The sequence below is a fragment of the Brassica oleracea genome, chromosome C1, assembly GCF_000695525.1.
Source record: "Brassica oleracea var. oleracea cultivar TO1000 chromosome C1, BOL, whole genome shotgun sequence".
NCBI classification, from domain to species: domain Eukaryota; kingdom Viridiplantae; phylum Streptophyta; class Magnoliopsida; order Brassicales; family Brassicaceae; genus Brassica; species Brassica oleracea.
This window is the reverse complement of record NC_027748.1, coordinates 23,023,980-23,038,939: the sequence shown is the minus strand read 5'-3', so window position 1 is coordinate 23,038,939 and position 14,960 is coordinate 23,023,980. Positions and strand designations below refer to the sequence as shown.

Below are 14,960 nucleotides of genomic sequence, written 5' to 3'. Positions count from 1 at the left end.
TGGAAAATGTTTCCCATATAAAAATGCAGGAAGGAAGGAATGCTACTGCCATCCATGCTAAAAATGACAATAGCTGGTTTTGATTGTCTGTGTTTGTGTGTGTGTGTGTTTTTTTTGAAAAATTATATTTTTAACCGGTCAATACTTTGGAGTAGTTTTCTAAAAGTTATAAATGCCAGTTTTAAAAGTTTTCACCAAATTTTAAGATAAAAACATAAATCATATTTTCTTGGGTTTGACCAAAAAATTCTTTTCTTTTACTCAGATGATTTTTTATTTTTATATATTATATAGTTATTTAGAAACTCAAACATATTCTAAAAACATCAGACAATCAAAGCCAATATACATAAAATATTGGAAATGAAAATAAGATTGTTTTTTATTAAGTTATGCATTTTTAACATTAAGTTATGCATTTTTCAGTGATCTAATTTCTAAGAAGTTATTATAATAAAGAAATGTAGTTTTTATTTTTTTTTGAACAAGATGTATTTTTTCCTTTCAGACTCAAATTATAATGTTTACAAAAAATTATCTAGCACTCATTCAGATACAATCGGACAATCTGTTATCAAATCTTAATATTAAAATAATTTTTTTTTTTTTTTTGAGAAAGGGTTTACTATTAAATTGCAGAAAAGAAAGGAAAACATCACCAGCCATAAGGCATTGTTTGCTGAGCTCGTGCCCAATTTAAATACATAAATACATAAACAACCCCACAATTTAAACCCATAAAAAACAAAAAGATTTCAATGGACCAAAAGAGATTTTTCTTACTGGATACATTAACCGTAAGATCAGAGCCGTGCCAACATTAACAGCTGCCCAAGCCAAAAACAAAATCAAATGAAAAATATCTACAATAATATGAAAGCTATTGTAGTTCAGTGTGCAAGAAAATTTCTTTATTTATACAATTTAAATAATTAAAAAATATTTTCATAGTTTTTTTTTTTTTTTTTTTTTTTTTTTTTTTTTTTGACCCTTACCAAACGAGCTACCACGTCCCGTCATATTTTCATAGTTTATTTAGTTTTTTTTAAATCTCTGTTTTTTTGTAGTCTCATCTTTTGTTTAACTCGTGAAGCTATTAACAAAGCTACATGTTTATATAGAATCTCATTACATGAAACAAATTATAAGAAATGTCTTTAGTGTTTTGTATATTTTAAAAGATGCCCTAGGCCAATGCTTCTTATTTTCTCATGTAAGCACGACACTGCGTAAGATACTAACAATCTTTATCCACCTTTCTTATTGGTCGATTGTATTTGTATAGCTGCTTCATATTCAAACGACTTGGTGAGCTCCATAATACAAATGATATGTGAAATATATCAGTTATGTGAAAATGCATTGTTGCAGAGTTACGAACATTTCATACAAAGCGATCATTAGCTCTATTTCACTCTAAAGATGTACTGCTTCTGCTTCCTGAAACTGTTCTCGTTCCGCATAGATCAACTTACCTAAACCATGAAAACAGTAAAGACCTGTTTGCTATATTGAGGATATGTATTTTATATGAGGTTTAACAACTATCATGTTATATATGGCCTGCGAAAGAGAAAAGACGATTAGATTAAACTATACCGGAAGACGAATCTACACACATATATATATATATATAACTTATCTAAATAAAAATGTTTTAATAAGTACCATATACTTATTACCATATATTATAGAGCAGAAGGCATCTTATATATTTTTACTTCAAGCATCAAACTGTAGTTGATGATGAGCTACAAGACTGAACCTAATTTAAGATCTCTTATATTCTATTGCACACTAGAGAAAAGATCGTCTTTGATACTGCAAAAGGTTTGAAATGATATTTGCCTCGCATATCAAAAAGTTTCTAAACATAAATGTTGAAATCTAAAACCGGAAATCTAGTTTATAGACTAATCAAACAATAATAAGAGAGATTAGGGCCAAAGATTCGGTTTATTGAGTCACTACAAGAAAACGTGGTCATAACGACCACGAATTACGACTACAATAGTGTCGTCGTCATGTAACATCAGGTTTACGTCGACGTCACGACGAAGCATGATGTCGTCCAAAAATAGACGTAAATTTGCTACCAAATGTTTTAGTCGTAAATTAGTCGTAAAGTAACGTCTTTTTAACGACGACCTAGTTGTAGAATTGCTACGAAAAGTCTTCGTCGTAAATTAGTCATAATTATACGACTAGATTACGACAACTAATATTTTCGTCTAATTAACGACCTTATTACGTGGAATGCAGTTGTAAATTAGTAGTAAAGTTTATGGTGACATAAATTGGTCGTAACATTCCCACCTACCAAAATCGAAATATTCTTATAAATATGCTCTCCTCGCTTTCATTCTCAAATGCACAAAAAACAAAAAAAAAGTTAGAAATGTCTCGAGATATCTATGAGCTTCGGAATTGGATGTATGCACACAAATATTCTGCGGGAAGAGTGACAAGCGAATTTCTCAACGGAGCAGAGACATTCATATACCAGGCCGGAAATACATCTCTCACGCAAGAAACGGGTAAAATGTTCTGTCCCTGTCGTAAATGCAAGAATACCAAGTTTGCTCAGAGTGAAACAGTTTGGAAACATATAGTAAATAGAGGATTTACTCCACATTACTACATATGGTTTCACCATGGAGAGGGTGATAGTAGGAATGAATCTAGTAGTAGTAATCGGTTTGAAAATGTTGGTAATAGAGATGAACCGAGTCATTTGCATTCTGAAATCCCTCTGGAGGATCAGATGGTAGATCATGATAGGATGTATGATATGGTTACAAATGCATTTCGTGAAACTACATCAATAATAGAGGAAGTAGAAAATGTAGAAGGGCCTAACTTGGAGGCAAAAAGAATTTTTGAAATGCTAGTTGCAGCTAATCAGTTAATTTACGAAGGTTCTACAGAAGGTCTTTCTAAATTATCATTGGCAGCTAGGATGATGAATATCAAAACTGATCATAACTTACTTGAAGTTTGTATGGATGTATGGGCTGAGTTGTTTAAAGAGTATTTGCCAGAAGATAATTTGTGTGCTGAATCTTATTATGAGATTCAGAAACTTATTCATAGTCTTGGCTTACCTTTGAAGATGATAGATGTGTGTATAGACAATTGTATGATCTACTGGAGGAAAAATGCAGAATTGTAGGAGTGTAAATTTTGCAAGAAGCCACGATATAAACCAGAAAGACGTGGGCGGAATAGGGTACCGTACCAATGGATGTGGTACTTACCTATTATGGATACACTGAAGATATTATATCAATCTGAAAAGATTGCAGCAGCGATGAGATGGCATGCCAAACATACTTAGAAGGAAGGCGAGATCAATCACCCGTCAGATGCAAAAGCGTGGAAACACTTGAATTCGGTGTACCCTGATTTTGCAAGCAAATATTTATCTTGGATTATGCACATATGGATTTAGTCCTTTTGGAATGTCTGGAAGACAATAATCGCTTTGGCCAGTCATCCTGACGCCATACAACCTTCCACCAGAGATGTGTATGGAAAGAGAATTTCTTTTCATGAGTATATTGATACTTGGGCCTAAGCATCTGAAGCGGTCTCTCGATGTTTTCCTACAACCTTTGATATAGGAATTGAAGGAATTGTGGTCAACTGGGGCGCAGACATATGATAACGGAAACAAATTTTACAATGCGAGCAGTTCTACTGTGGACAATCAGTGACTTTCCTACATATGTGATGTTATCAGGTTGGACTACACATGGGAGACTAGCTTGTCCTTATTGTATGGGAAGCACATGTGCATTTCAGCTGAAGCATGGTAGGAAGACGTCTTGGTTTGATTGTCATTGTAGATTTCTTTCCATTAACCATCCATACTGACGAAACAAGACATTTTTTCAGGTCAAAAGTGGTTATACGGACACTGCACCACCTTATTTATCTGGAGAGGAAATCAAGAAATATATTGATTACTATGGTGCAGAGGAAACAATCAGAAAAGGAGGTAATTAGCATACTACTGCAAATATGGTTGATGGTTACGGGACACAACATAATTGGCACAAAAAGAGTATATTTTGGGAACTTCCATACTCGAAGGATCTGGTTCTACGACACAATCTTGATGTGATGCATATAGAGAAGAACTTTTTTGACAACATCATCAATACATTATTGAACGTCGCTGGGAAGACAAAAGATGACAAGAACTTGGATTTGCCTGCATTATGTTCTAGGAGTGAGCTGCATATTAAAGACGATGGGAAAATTCTGGTTCCTATTTTCAGATTGTCAGCATAAGCAAAAGCGGTGTTGTTCAAGTGGGTGACCTCAGATGTAAAGTTTTCAGATGGATACGTATCAAATCTATCAAGATGTGTTGAACATGGGAGGAATATTCAGGGATGAAGAGTCATGAATGTCATGTGTTTATGCAACGACTTCTATCATTTGCATTTGCGGAGTTGCTTCCAAAAAATGTTCACAAAGCACTTGCAGGTAATAAACGCATTACTTCTTAATTAATGTAGAAAACATAAATACATAATTTATCTTATTAATTATGTTTGCACATGTTATTTGCAGGTATTGGAGCTTTTTTAGACATCTAAGCTCATGTACCTTAACTGAAGATGTCATCCGACAACTTGATGAGAATATCCTGATCTTAATGTGCAATATGGAGAAAAAAATTCCTCTATCATTTTTTGACGTCATGGAACACATAGTTGTCCACCTCCCGTATGAAGCATTGCTTTGTGGACCGGTGCATAATGGATAGATGTATCCTTACAAGCGATCCATGAACCATTTGAAAGGGAAAGCAAAAAATCTTTGCTTTGACCAAGTATGTTTATTTCCATATCCGAGGATCGAACAATCTGGAATATCTTGATTATCCACTATAAAAGTTACACCTCGGGGCCGAGTATTAAGTGATGAACAACCGCCTTTACAAGAAGATGCCTTAAATGAAGTGGACATACTGGAACAAGCTACATATGAAATCTTACTTGTTGATCCGCAAAATCCGGGATATGAAGATCTGCCTTACGAAGTAGCAGATGAAGCTACCGAAGATGAATTTGAAGAAAGTGATGATCCGGATGATGGTTCTGATGACGAGTGAACTTGAAGTTATGTAAATTTGTTGTTTGTGGTTTTCATTTTCTTGTTTAAGTATGAACTTATTGTAACTTGAAGTTATGAAATTTTAATTTGTTGTTTGTCGTTTTCATTATTTTGTTAAAATATGAACTTAATGTCAATAAAAAAAGTTTGGATAAGTTATGACATTTTGTTGTTTGGGATTTAGAGTATAACTTATACTGTTTGGGGTTTCGGTTTTAGGGTATAACCAAGTGGCGTCTCTATTTTTTCGTAAACAATAAAGTCGTCGTAAACACGAAGTAAATAACGACGAATTAAAGACGCAGCTTATTTTACGACGAAGTCACGACGAATGCCTTTACGAGATTATACCATTCGTCGCAACTTGGTAGTGATTTTACGACGACTAAGACACGAGCACAATATATTTGTACCTACGTCGTCGTAAAATTACTCCGACTTTAGGACGAATGCTTAGATTCAAACCTATAAATAAGGACTTCACTCCCTCATTTCAAAATGCACAAGTTCAAGCCTCCATTATTAAAACAGATTCAGAATCTCTTCGAGAGATCTATCAGAAGCCCGGGGATTCCTCCCAAGAAACTAATATAAAAAGTTTAGTTTCTTCGGGGGGATCCTTAGGCTCTCATAACTCTCTCGAAGAGAATTTAAAGTCTTCCTATAAAACCGGTCATCGTAACCAAGTTGTTAATTATGGTTGTGCCAATTTCGTCTTTAGATCGTCGTAAGCTAAACGTGGTCGTATTTAATTCGTCGTAATTCTTCACGTGGGCGTCTTTAATTCGTCGTAAATGCAAAGTAGCTGTCATCTTTAATTCGTCGTAAATTTTATGTCGTCGTAAGTGAGACGTAAATTACGACGAATTTACGACCCACTAAAGACGAAACCTAAATCCTTATATAAACCCGGGGCGTCGAAGCTATTTTGATGCTCACTCCTCTCTCTCTCTAACAACGACCTCGCTTCTCCATAAGGTATTTTTTTATATAGTTTTAGGTGGTTAGTTTAGAAATGAATTAGATTAAGCTTGTAATTAGTTTATGATTGAATTAGATTTAGTTTGGAATTAGTTTTAGAATATTTTAATAACTTATTTAAATTATATTAATTTTTAAGTGTAATGTTTTTTTAACAGATCGACAATATGACTTCCGGTAGAAAGAGACTTAGGAACCTAGCAGCTGCGACTCATCCCATGTATGGGAAACATTTCTTGATCGGACGGACCGATCAGCTTCTAGCTCTGGCACTGCATCCGCACAGGAGCATGTCCCTGAGAGCCAATCTCAGGGAAGATCATCTGCACAGGAGTATGTGCCTCCTGCTCAGTATGTGCTTCCTGCGCAGTATGAGCTTCCACCATACTATCCTCAGTATGAGGCTGATTTCCAGCCTCAGTATGAGGCTGATTTCCAGCCTCAGTATGACCAGCCTCCTCCACAGCAGCCTCCACCTGCCCCAGCTACCGAAGCTCCGGCTCCTCCAGCTCTCCATCCGGATTTGATGGTGCCACCGAATGCTCCATATGCTCGATATACAGTGCAAGACCTCCTCCAGATGCCGGGACGAGAAGGTCTTCCCATCATCGACCCAAATCGACTTCCTAACACTTTATGGTAATTTTAAATATATATTTAATTATTAAAAATTTAATCATTTTTAATTATATATATATATATCAGTCTCATAAATTCTTGTAATTAAATTTTGTAGGTTTAAGACGGACAATTGTCTTGGATGGAGCGTTTGGGAATCATCAAGGCAAACTTCCGGGAAGCGCATCCGAACTGGACTCTTCCACCGGACCACATACGGAGGACGTGGTTCAAGTGCTTTGCGGTAATTAAAATTTTAATTCTAATTAAATTTTTCAATATTTAATTAAGTATATTTATTTTGAAATTTATTTAATTATTTTAAATTTAAACTTTTTTTGTAGCAACAATATAATTGGTCTATTGTTGTTAATGAGACGGTGAATGAAGCGTTCAACGAGAAGGCGATGGCTTCCCTAAAAAACAATGTTGCAGATTGGAAGGAGAAGTGGAGGGTTTTAGGGGATAGGTCGCAACCCCTCTACATCAGAGATGACGTTTGGAAGGGCTTAAAGGCTTATTGGAATTTGCCTAAGTCTGTTCGGAAGTCTCTCAAGTGCTCTGCGTCTATGATGACTCGTGATGCTCAGGGCAATTTTCCCATACCCCATACTTCTGGACAGATCCCACACGCCGGGAAAGCCCTTCAAATTGTAAGTCTTCTATATTTCTTCAATTTAAAAAAAAATAATTAACTAAATGCTTTTTGAATGCATGAAATTAATTAATTTAATTTTTTTTTGTAGGCGGCTCAAGGGAGCACCACCATCTCTTTTCCGGCTTTACAAGACGACACACTAGCATTCTGATGGGACGTTTATGCATCCTGAGGCAGAAAAGATCTACAACGATGTCGAGACTCGAATACAGGAGGTCCAGACACAACTGTCCCAACAAAATCCCGAAGATGAACCGGTTCAGTTGTCTACCGTCGAACAAGACAAAATTTTTTGAGCATGTATAATTTTCAATCTTTTGAATATATTTTATATACATTTTAATTTTTCAGTTTTATATATGTACTAATATTCATTTCATTAATTGAAGATTGTCCCGAAGAAAAGGGGACAAATGGTCGGGATCCGTACGGTTAACGATGTCCCGAGGGTAAGAGCTGAATATGCGGCAAGAATGCAGGACGATTCGCAGCTCCGAACAGATTTGACAGCTGTCAACCGAGTCATTTCGGAGCTCCGAGCAGACAACCAGGCCAACAGAACCCACATTAGGTCCATCGCGGGGATGTTCGATGTTCTTGCAGAGACAAACCCGGCTCTTGCAGCGATGTGGCAAAATGTACGTCCAACCATTAATCCCGATCCCACTCCGGAAGAGCAGGCGGATTTGTAGCAACGGTCCGTTCACCACAGTGCCGAGATCTTTGACGACATCAACCTTAATAATTAGATTTTCTTTCGGTTATGTATTAATTTTTTCTATTTTCGATATTATAACATTTTGGATGTTTTATGATATATTATATTTTTCTTTAGAATTTTCCAAATTTAAAAATATTTTAAAATTTCATCTCAATTTTTTAATATTTTAAATTTATGATTAATATTACAAATAAATATATTTTATATTATATTATATTATAATATACTACGTAATCTTGTCGTAAATATTACGACCAATTAACATTGAAATGCGATATAATATAGTCGTAAATATTACGACATTTTAACCACAGTTGTCGATGTTTATTCGTTGTAATATTTACGATGACATAACGTCAAACTGTTACATCCAATAAACGACTTCTGTAAAGGATGTAAAGCTACGTCTCCTTTACGACGAATTCTTTTACGTCTATATTACAACGACATGTGTCAGTCGTGAGGATTACGTCTCCTTTACGATGAATCGTCCACTACGACGAGCCGCTAACAACGATTTCGTATTCGTAGTTAGTTCGTCGTAATCAATGTATTACGACGACTTAACAACTGATTTTGTAGTCGTCAAGCCCGTGTTTCCTTGTAGTTAGTGTACAAGTCAAACCGAGAAAAGAACTACAAAACTTAACTCTCGAGAAATAAGAACAGTTTTTTGAACTGTTTAAGAGCGCATAGTGATTCTCTTTAAATCTCCCCTTTTTTCTTTTTCATTCGATACGTATTTATGGAGCTCCTCCTTTCTTTCCTTGCTTTTGTAGTGATTGTGTCAGGAAGTTGTTCCGACAATCATCATTATACTTATTGCTCGAAGTTGTTGGCACAGGCTATGCTCGGCGGTAGACACATATTATTGATATCTTACTGCTACACTGCTCATCCTTGTGTGGGGAGGTGTCTTTTCTACCTGGGTTGATTCGGCGATGGGCCTTTTGTTGATAATGGACTTCATTCTTCTGATCCAACTCGCAAAATGAGCTGAAGACCCACCATCCAACAATAAACAAAACAAAATTGACCTGGTTAAAGAGTTTGACTCTTGATGTTTTCTGTGAAAGTCTCTCACATTCTTATAAACATTATGTGGAAGGGAACTATTCATACATAATACATTGCATAGTTATCATAAATGATCATGATCATCGTCCACTTTTGGCTCAAAGGGATTACGTCGTTCCTAATATATTCAAGAAACATCCTATAAGCATCTTTAGCTTTCTGTAATGTACATCATAATCAGTGCCGGCTTTATACGTGTGTTTTTTGCACATGGTCTCATTTTTTTCTTTAGTTTTTCTTTATATTTTGGGGTCCTTAATTTCTGTTTTTTCGTTAAAAAAGTCTACAATTTACAAAAAATGATAAACTTAAGACTTTACATATGGTATAAAAGATTGATTATGCACAAGGCCCAAAAATATTTTGAGCCGGGCCTCATCATAATCTATCTTTGAATCACTCAGCTCAACACATTCTCAAGCTTGTGATCATGGCACTTCTGCTCTTGATAACTTCTTCTTGACACGCTCGGTGAGCGAGCTTGAGGGCAAGGGTTTATCAGATAAGTGACTTCTGTTTCTGGATACAATGAATAAGAACTCTTCAAACACAAAATCTATCCATGGTTGGCCAAATGACCAGTCACTATTTGAAGTTTCTTTAGCAGGCGAATTGATTAGACACAAGTAATCATGTTTCTTAGAGTTTTGTTGTTCCTTCTCTTGCTCGCTTCTTCTATGGAGCGTATATCTACTACAAAGGTTACATTGAGATCAGTGTGCTGGAGTTTGAGGTTGAGTTGGATAATAAGAGAAAACTATTTGGGTATTGAACTTGTTTCCTTCTCTTTTGATTTACCTTGTTGTTTTTTTTGGCTTCTTCTTTTTCTTTTTGCGTTCATTTATGGATAAACTGGCGAAATGTTCGTAGACCAGTTCTTCAAATGTACACAAACCAACAATTCTGAACCATGTTTTGGTACAATGTGACAAATAAATAGTAGCATTAGACTGCATAATACATAAAATGTAAGTCAAGCCAACCAAATTAATATGGCTGAACCGGGAGCATTTGTAGTAACCGACAGTTAGCAGCTTATAAAGTTAACCGACTTTCCCTTACAAAAGTACATTCTTCTGCAGCCGGTGTCTGAAATCATAGACTCGGAAAGTACATGGACGAGAATGTCTAGAAGGATTGTGAAAATAACTGTCGGTGAAGTTGATCAAAAAGAAGAAGAAAAAAAAAAGTGTCGGTTTGTTGCGTACATATAAATATATAAATCGGACACCCCATGTTACTTTCAGACGCAAACTTATGTGGGCATGTGGCCCCTCTTACCTGCTTCTGCGCTGTAAAATATTCGAGACAGCTTTGATTCTTATTATTATTAATCATATCTCTTATAATTATAGCATTTCTTTCTTCTTCATTGCTACCACACAACTCCACTAATCACCTAGCCGCCGACATTCCCAAAATGGCTTATCTCCGGCGAGCAGCCGCCGCATTGATTATTATTATGTTCCAACTCTTGTCTCTCTCAAACGCCCACAACATAACCAAAATCTTGGCCAAAGACCCTGACTTCTCCACTTTCAACCACTACCTCTCGGCCACCCATCTCGCCGACGAGATCAACCGCCGTCAAACTATCACCGTCTTGGCCGTTGACAACTCAGCAATGAACTCAATCCTCTCCAAAGGCTACTCACTCTACACCATCCGCAACATTCTCTCCCTCCACGTCCTCGTCGATTACTTCGGAGCCAAGAAGCTCCACCAGATCACAGACGGCTCCACCTCCACCGCGTCCATGTTCCAGTCCACCGGATCCGCCACGGGAACTTCCGGCTACGTCAACATCACCGACATCAAAGGCGGGAAAGTTGCTTTCGGTGTCCAAGACGACGACAGTCAACTCACGGCTCGCTACATCAAATCCATCTTCGAGAAGGCTTACAACATCTCCGTCCTTCACATCAGCCAAGTCTTGACCTCGCCGGAAGCAGAGGCTCCCACCGCGAGCCCTAGCGATCTCATCCTCACCACGATTCTCGAAAAGCAAGGATGCAAAGCTTTCTCCGACATGTTGAAATCCACCGGAGCCGACAATACGTTTCAAGACACCGTCGACGGAGGCTTGACGGTGTTCTGTCCTTCCGACAGCGCCGTCGGGAAATTCGCGCCGAAGTTCAAAGCTCTCTCCGCGGCGAACAAGACGGCGTTGGTGTTGTACCACGGCATGCCGGTTTACCAGTCGTTGCAGATGCTTAGATCAGGTAACGGCGCTGTTAACACGTTGGCGACTGAGGGTAACAACAAGTTTGACTTCACGGTTCAGAACGACGGAGAGGAAGTGACGCTTGAGACGGACGTTGTGACGGCGAAGTTAACGGGGACGTTAAAGGACCAAGAGCCGTTGATTATTTACAAGATAGATAAAGTTTTGTTGCCGAGAGAGATCTATAAGGCCGTTAAGGCGTCTGCTCCAGCACCTAAATCAAGTAAGCATAAGCCTAAGAACGCGGAGGCTGATGAAGACGCTGACGGACCAAGCGCTGATGCTCCGTCAGATGATGACGGTGAGGTTGCTGATGATAAAAATGGTGCCGTTACGGTTACACGAAACAATGTTCTTGTGACGGCGATTGTGGGGCTCTGTTTTGGAGTTTGGCTCATGTGAGATGTTGTTGGTTACATGTGGTTGGGAATCTTGTTTTCTTGATTTTCTTGTTTTTGATCTTTCTTGATTTTCTTGTTGGACAATGAATTCAATCATTAAATTCATCACTTAGCATGATTATAGGGGTTTCTTAAGAGGGGTTTTAGTGTCAAAGAAGGATTTAATTAAATCAAAACAAAATAAAAAAGTTGTTACCGATCCTTATGAAAGAATTTCGAAGATCGATTATTAAAAAGGGTTTTACCCCACGTGTCAACTTCCTATTGCAAATGCATTTATTATTTATTTATTTTTTATTTTTATTTTTTTCTTTTTTCTTTTTCTTTTCTTTTGTTTCTCTCGTCGAAAACGAAGGAGACTGAAGGTGGGAGAAAGAAGTGAATCAGAATCCGGCGATCGGATAGCGTGCGAAGAGAGGAGAACGACGGAGGAGTTTGGAGGAAGTTACAATGGGAATCTCAAAGAAATCGTCAAACGTTTGTACTTCCCGATCCTCCTCACGTCGTGAACCGCCGCAAATTGACTTGGCACGGGCGTTTTCTCGTGAGATTCCTTCACTCTCCTTCGATTATTCTCTTGTTTTTGAGCATAAAGCTTATTCCTTTTTCTGATTCAAGAGGTGCAGAGTGCGGTGAAGCCGATTAAGAAAGATGCGAAGAGGGCTGTGATGAAGAAGAATCTTTTGAAGAATTTGAATGTGGTGTTGAAGTTGAACCCGTATGCAAAGACGGCGAAGCGGATGTCTTTGTTGGCTGAGGCACAGAGGGTTAAGGCTAAGAAGGAGAAGCTCACCAAGAAGAAGAAAACTGTCACCATTATTCTTATGTTCATTGATCTGCTCATCATGTTCTTATGTTTAAATTGTTCATGTTCATTGATCTGGTCATTATTTTCAGGTGTACCATTGGGAGTGGAAGATGCGGGTACTAGCTCATTGTGGACATGTCTTTGTGCAGTGTAAAGATGTCTTGTTCCATCTCTTTGTTTGAAGATAGGTAAAGAAATTAACTATCAAAATGTCTAGTCTTCTGTATATTGTTGATATAAAGGATGTCAGTTCTTGTTCTGTTTCTTAGCAATCACTTGTGTAGTCTAGTCTTCTGTATATTGTTGATATAAAGGGTGTCATGTTCTCATTTTTTTCAGGTGAAGAAGAGTGAAAAGTCATCAGTCATCAGTCACAGACTTGGGTAGGTCAAGAAGAGTGTAAAGTCATCTTCTGTATATCAGTCACGGACTTTTGTTCAGTTCTTGTTCTGTATTTTAGTAATCACTTGTCTTGAAACAAGACTCTCTGATATCTTTCTCTTCTCATTCACTGTCTCGGTTTGATCAGTCTCCACCTCAGACTCACTATTATTGTTGTTGTTAGAACCACCAACACCACCACCATGCTGCTTCCTCTTGGACCGAGCACGCCGGTTCTGGAACCAGTTGTAGAACGTTTTGCTCAGCGATCTGGCCGTGTTGGCTAAGCTCTTCGGTTATCTCTTTGATCTTTTGTTGTTTGTAAGCAAAGTGTATTTAGAAACTTGTATAAATGAAAATGTATTGTCAAGTTCACAAACATTCATCTTCCTTCTCAAGTTCACAAACGTTCTTCTTCCTTCTCAAGTCCATCTCAAACATTCTTCTTCTTTCTCAAAATATTTATCTCAAGATCAAACGTTCCATCTCAAGATCAAACGTTCTTTTTACTTCTCAAATAATTATCTAAACACAACATCAAACATTCCATCTCAAGTTTTATGAATAATTTTCATCAAACATTTTTTTTAAGAACTCTTAGTTAAGAAACTCTCATTGGACCACTTAAAATGGAAGTTTTTTAACAAAAATTCTTAGGTTACATTTATTACTAAAAAAATCATTAAGAACCCATTAAGGGTTTTAGGGATAATCATGGTCTTATACATTCAACTGTTCATCAAAAGAAAAAAAAAATATAAATTCAACATTTTTTTAAATTCAGTAATCTACAGGGGTAACAGTTATTTCTCTTCTACTAAGAGCATCATTATCCCTGAAACCCACTAAGAGTTTTTTAAATATATATTTTTTTGTCTGATTTAAAAAAAAAGGGAACCAATCGCGGGCTGCCACGTGTCAGTGGGACCCGCGAACAGTGCAAGAAACGAACAAAGCACGTTCCTTATTTTGCATACAGAAGAACCGTATATCTCCAATTTCTGTGGGGCCCAGGCCACAAGAACCCTTTTTTTTTATGCGATAAAGATGTTCTAAGAGCATTATCAACCCTATGAACCCAAATGGGTCTTTTCATGATTTTTTAGTAATTAATGATGGTTAAGAGCTTGTAATTAAGAGACACTTATTTTTAGAGCTTCAAGGGAGGTTCTTAATTTGAGGTTCTTAAAAATAAAAAAATTATTTAATTAAAATTTTTTAAAGATAAAATTTATTTATTAAATAGAACATATTAAAAGAAAATATTTTAAACATAGATTAAAAAAACATTACAACAAAGATTAGAAAAATAAACGAGAATAATTTGAAAGAAGCATCTGAGCTCAGTTGTTGTCTTGATAATGTCTGGATTTACGCCATAGATGTTCAACCAAATCAGCTTTCAGTTGTTGATGCATTTGTCTATCACGAATTCTAGTTCGAACACCCATCATATTGGCTATATTTGTTGGGATATCTGTAGAATATGTGAGATCCACTTGTGAACCTCCGGTGTCTTCTCCTTGTTGGAACTCTGAAACATCATATTGAGTGTATCCATCTCATTCGTCTTCTACTATCATGTTATGGAGTATGATACATGCTCTCATAATCTTCCTAATTTTCACTTTATCCCAAAAAAGTGATGGTTTTTTAACGATGGCAAAGCGAGCTTGCAAGAATCCAAAAGCACGCTCGACATCTTTTCAGACAGCTTCTTGATTTTGAGCAAATAAAACCACTTTCGGCCCTTGTGGTATTGGAATAGATTGGACAAAAGTTGCCTATTTTGGATAAATACTGTCGGTGAGATAGTAAGCCAAATGATACTCTCTTCCATTGACAGAGAAAGTGACTTGCGGAGCNNNGAGAGCGATCAAGAACATTGATATCATTTAAGGTACCTGGAGGTCCAAAAAACGCATTTCATATCCATAGATCATACGAAGCAACCGCCTCTAAAA

General features: G+C 37.0%; 2 protein-coding genes across 3 annotated transcripts; both read left to right on the top strand.

Moving 5' to 3' along the window:
• The first annotated feature begins 10,459 nt into the window (after positions 1 to 10,459).
• On the top strand, positions 10,460 to 11,915 carry LOC106311193 (fasciclin-like arabinogalactan protein 2). The gene has a single exon (XM_013748418.1). The coding sequence runs from the start codon at positions 10,603 to 10,605 to the stop codon at positions 11,806 to 11,808; it is 1,206 nt and encodes a 401-aa protein (XP_013603872.1). The 5' UTR covers positions 10,460 to 10,602; the 3' UTR covers positions 11,809 to 11,915.
• Positions 11,916 to 12,018: 103 nt separating this feature from the next.
• LOC106311205 (60S ribosomal protein L4-1-like) lies at positions 12,019 to 13,381 on the top strand. 2 transcript variants are annotated; one of them, XR_001263947.1, is made up of 4 exons: positions 12,019 to 12,351; positions 12,426 to 12,633; positions 12,705 to 12,803; positions 12,955 to 13,381. XR_001263947.1 is itself a non-coding variant. In XM_013748425.1 (4 exons), the coding sequence occupies exons 1-3, from the start codon at positions 12,258 to 12,260 to the stop codon at positions 12,795 to 12,797; spliced, it is 378 nt and encodes a 125-aa protein (XP_013603879.1). In that variant the 5' UTR covers positions 12,019 to 12,257; the 3' UTR covers positions 12,798 to 12,803; positions 12,955 to 13,381. The 2 variants fall into 2 exon arrangements, 1 of the variants encoding a protein (XP_013603879.1); XM_013748425.1 differs by having other exon boundaries at positions 12,426 to 12,616.
• Positions 13,382 to 14,960: the final 1,579 nt, after the last annotated feature.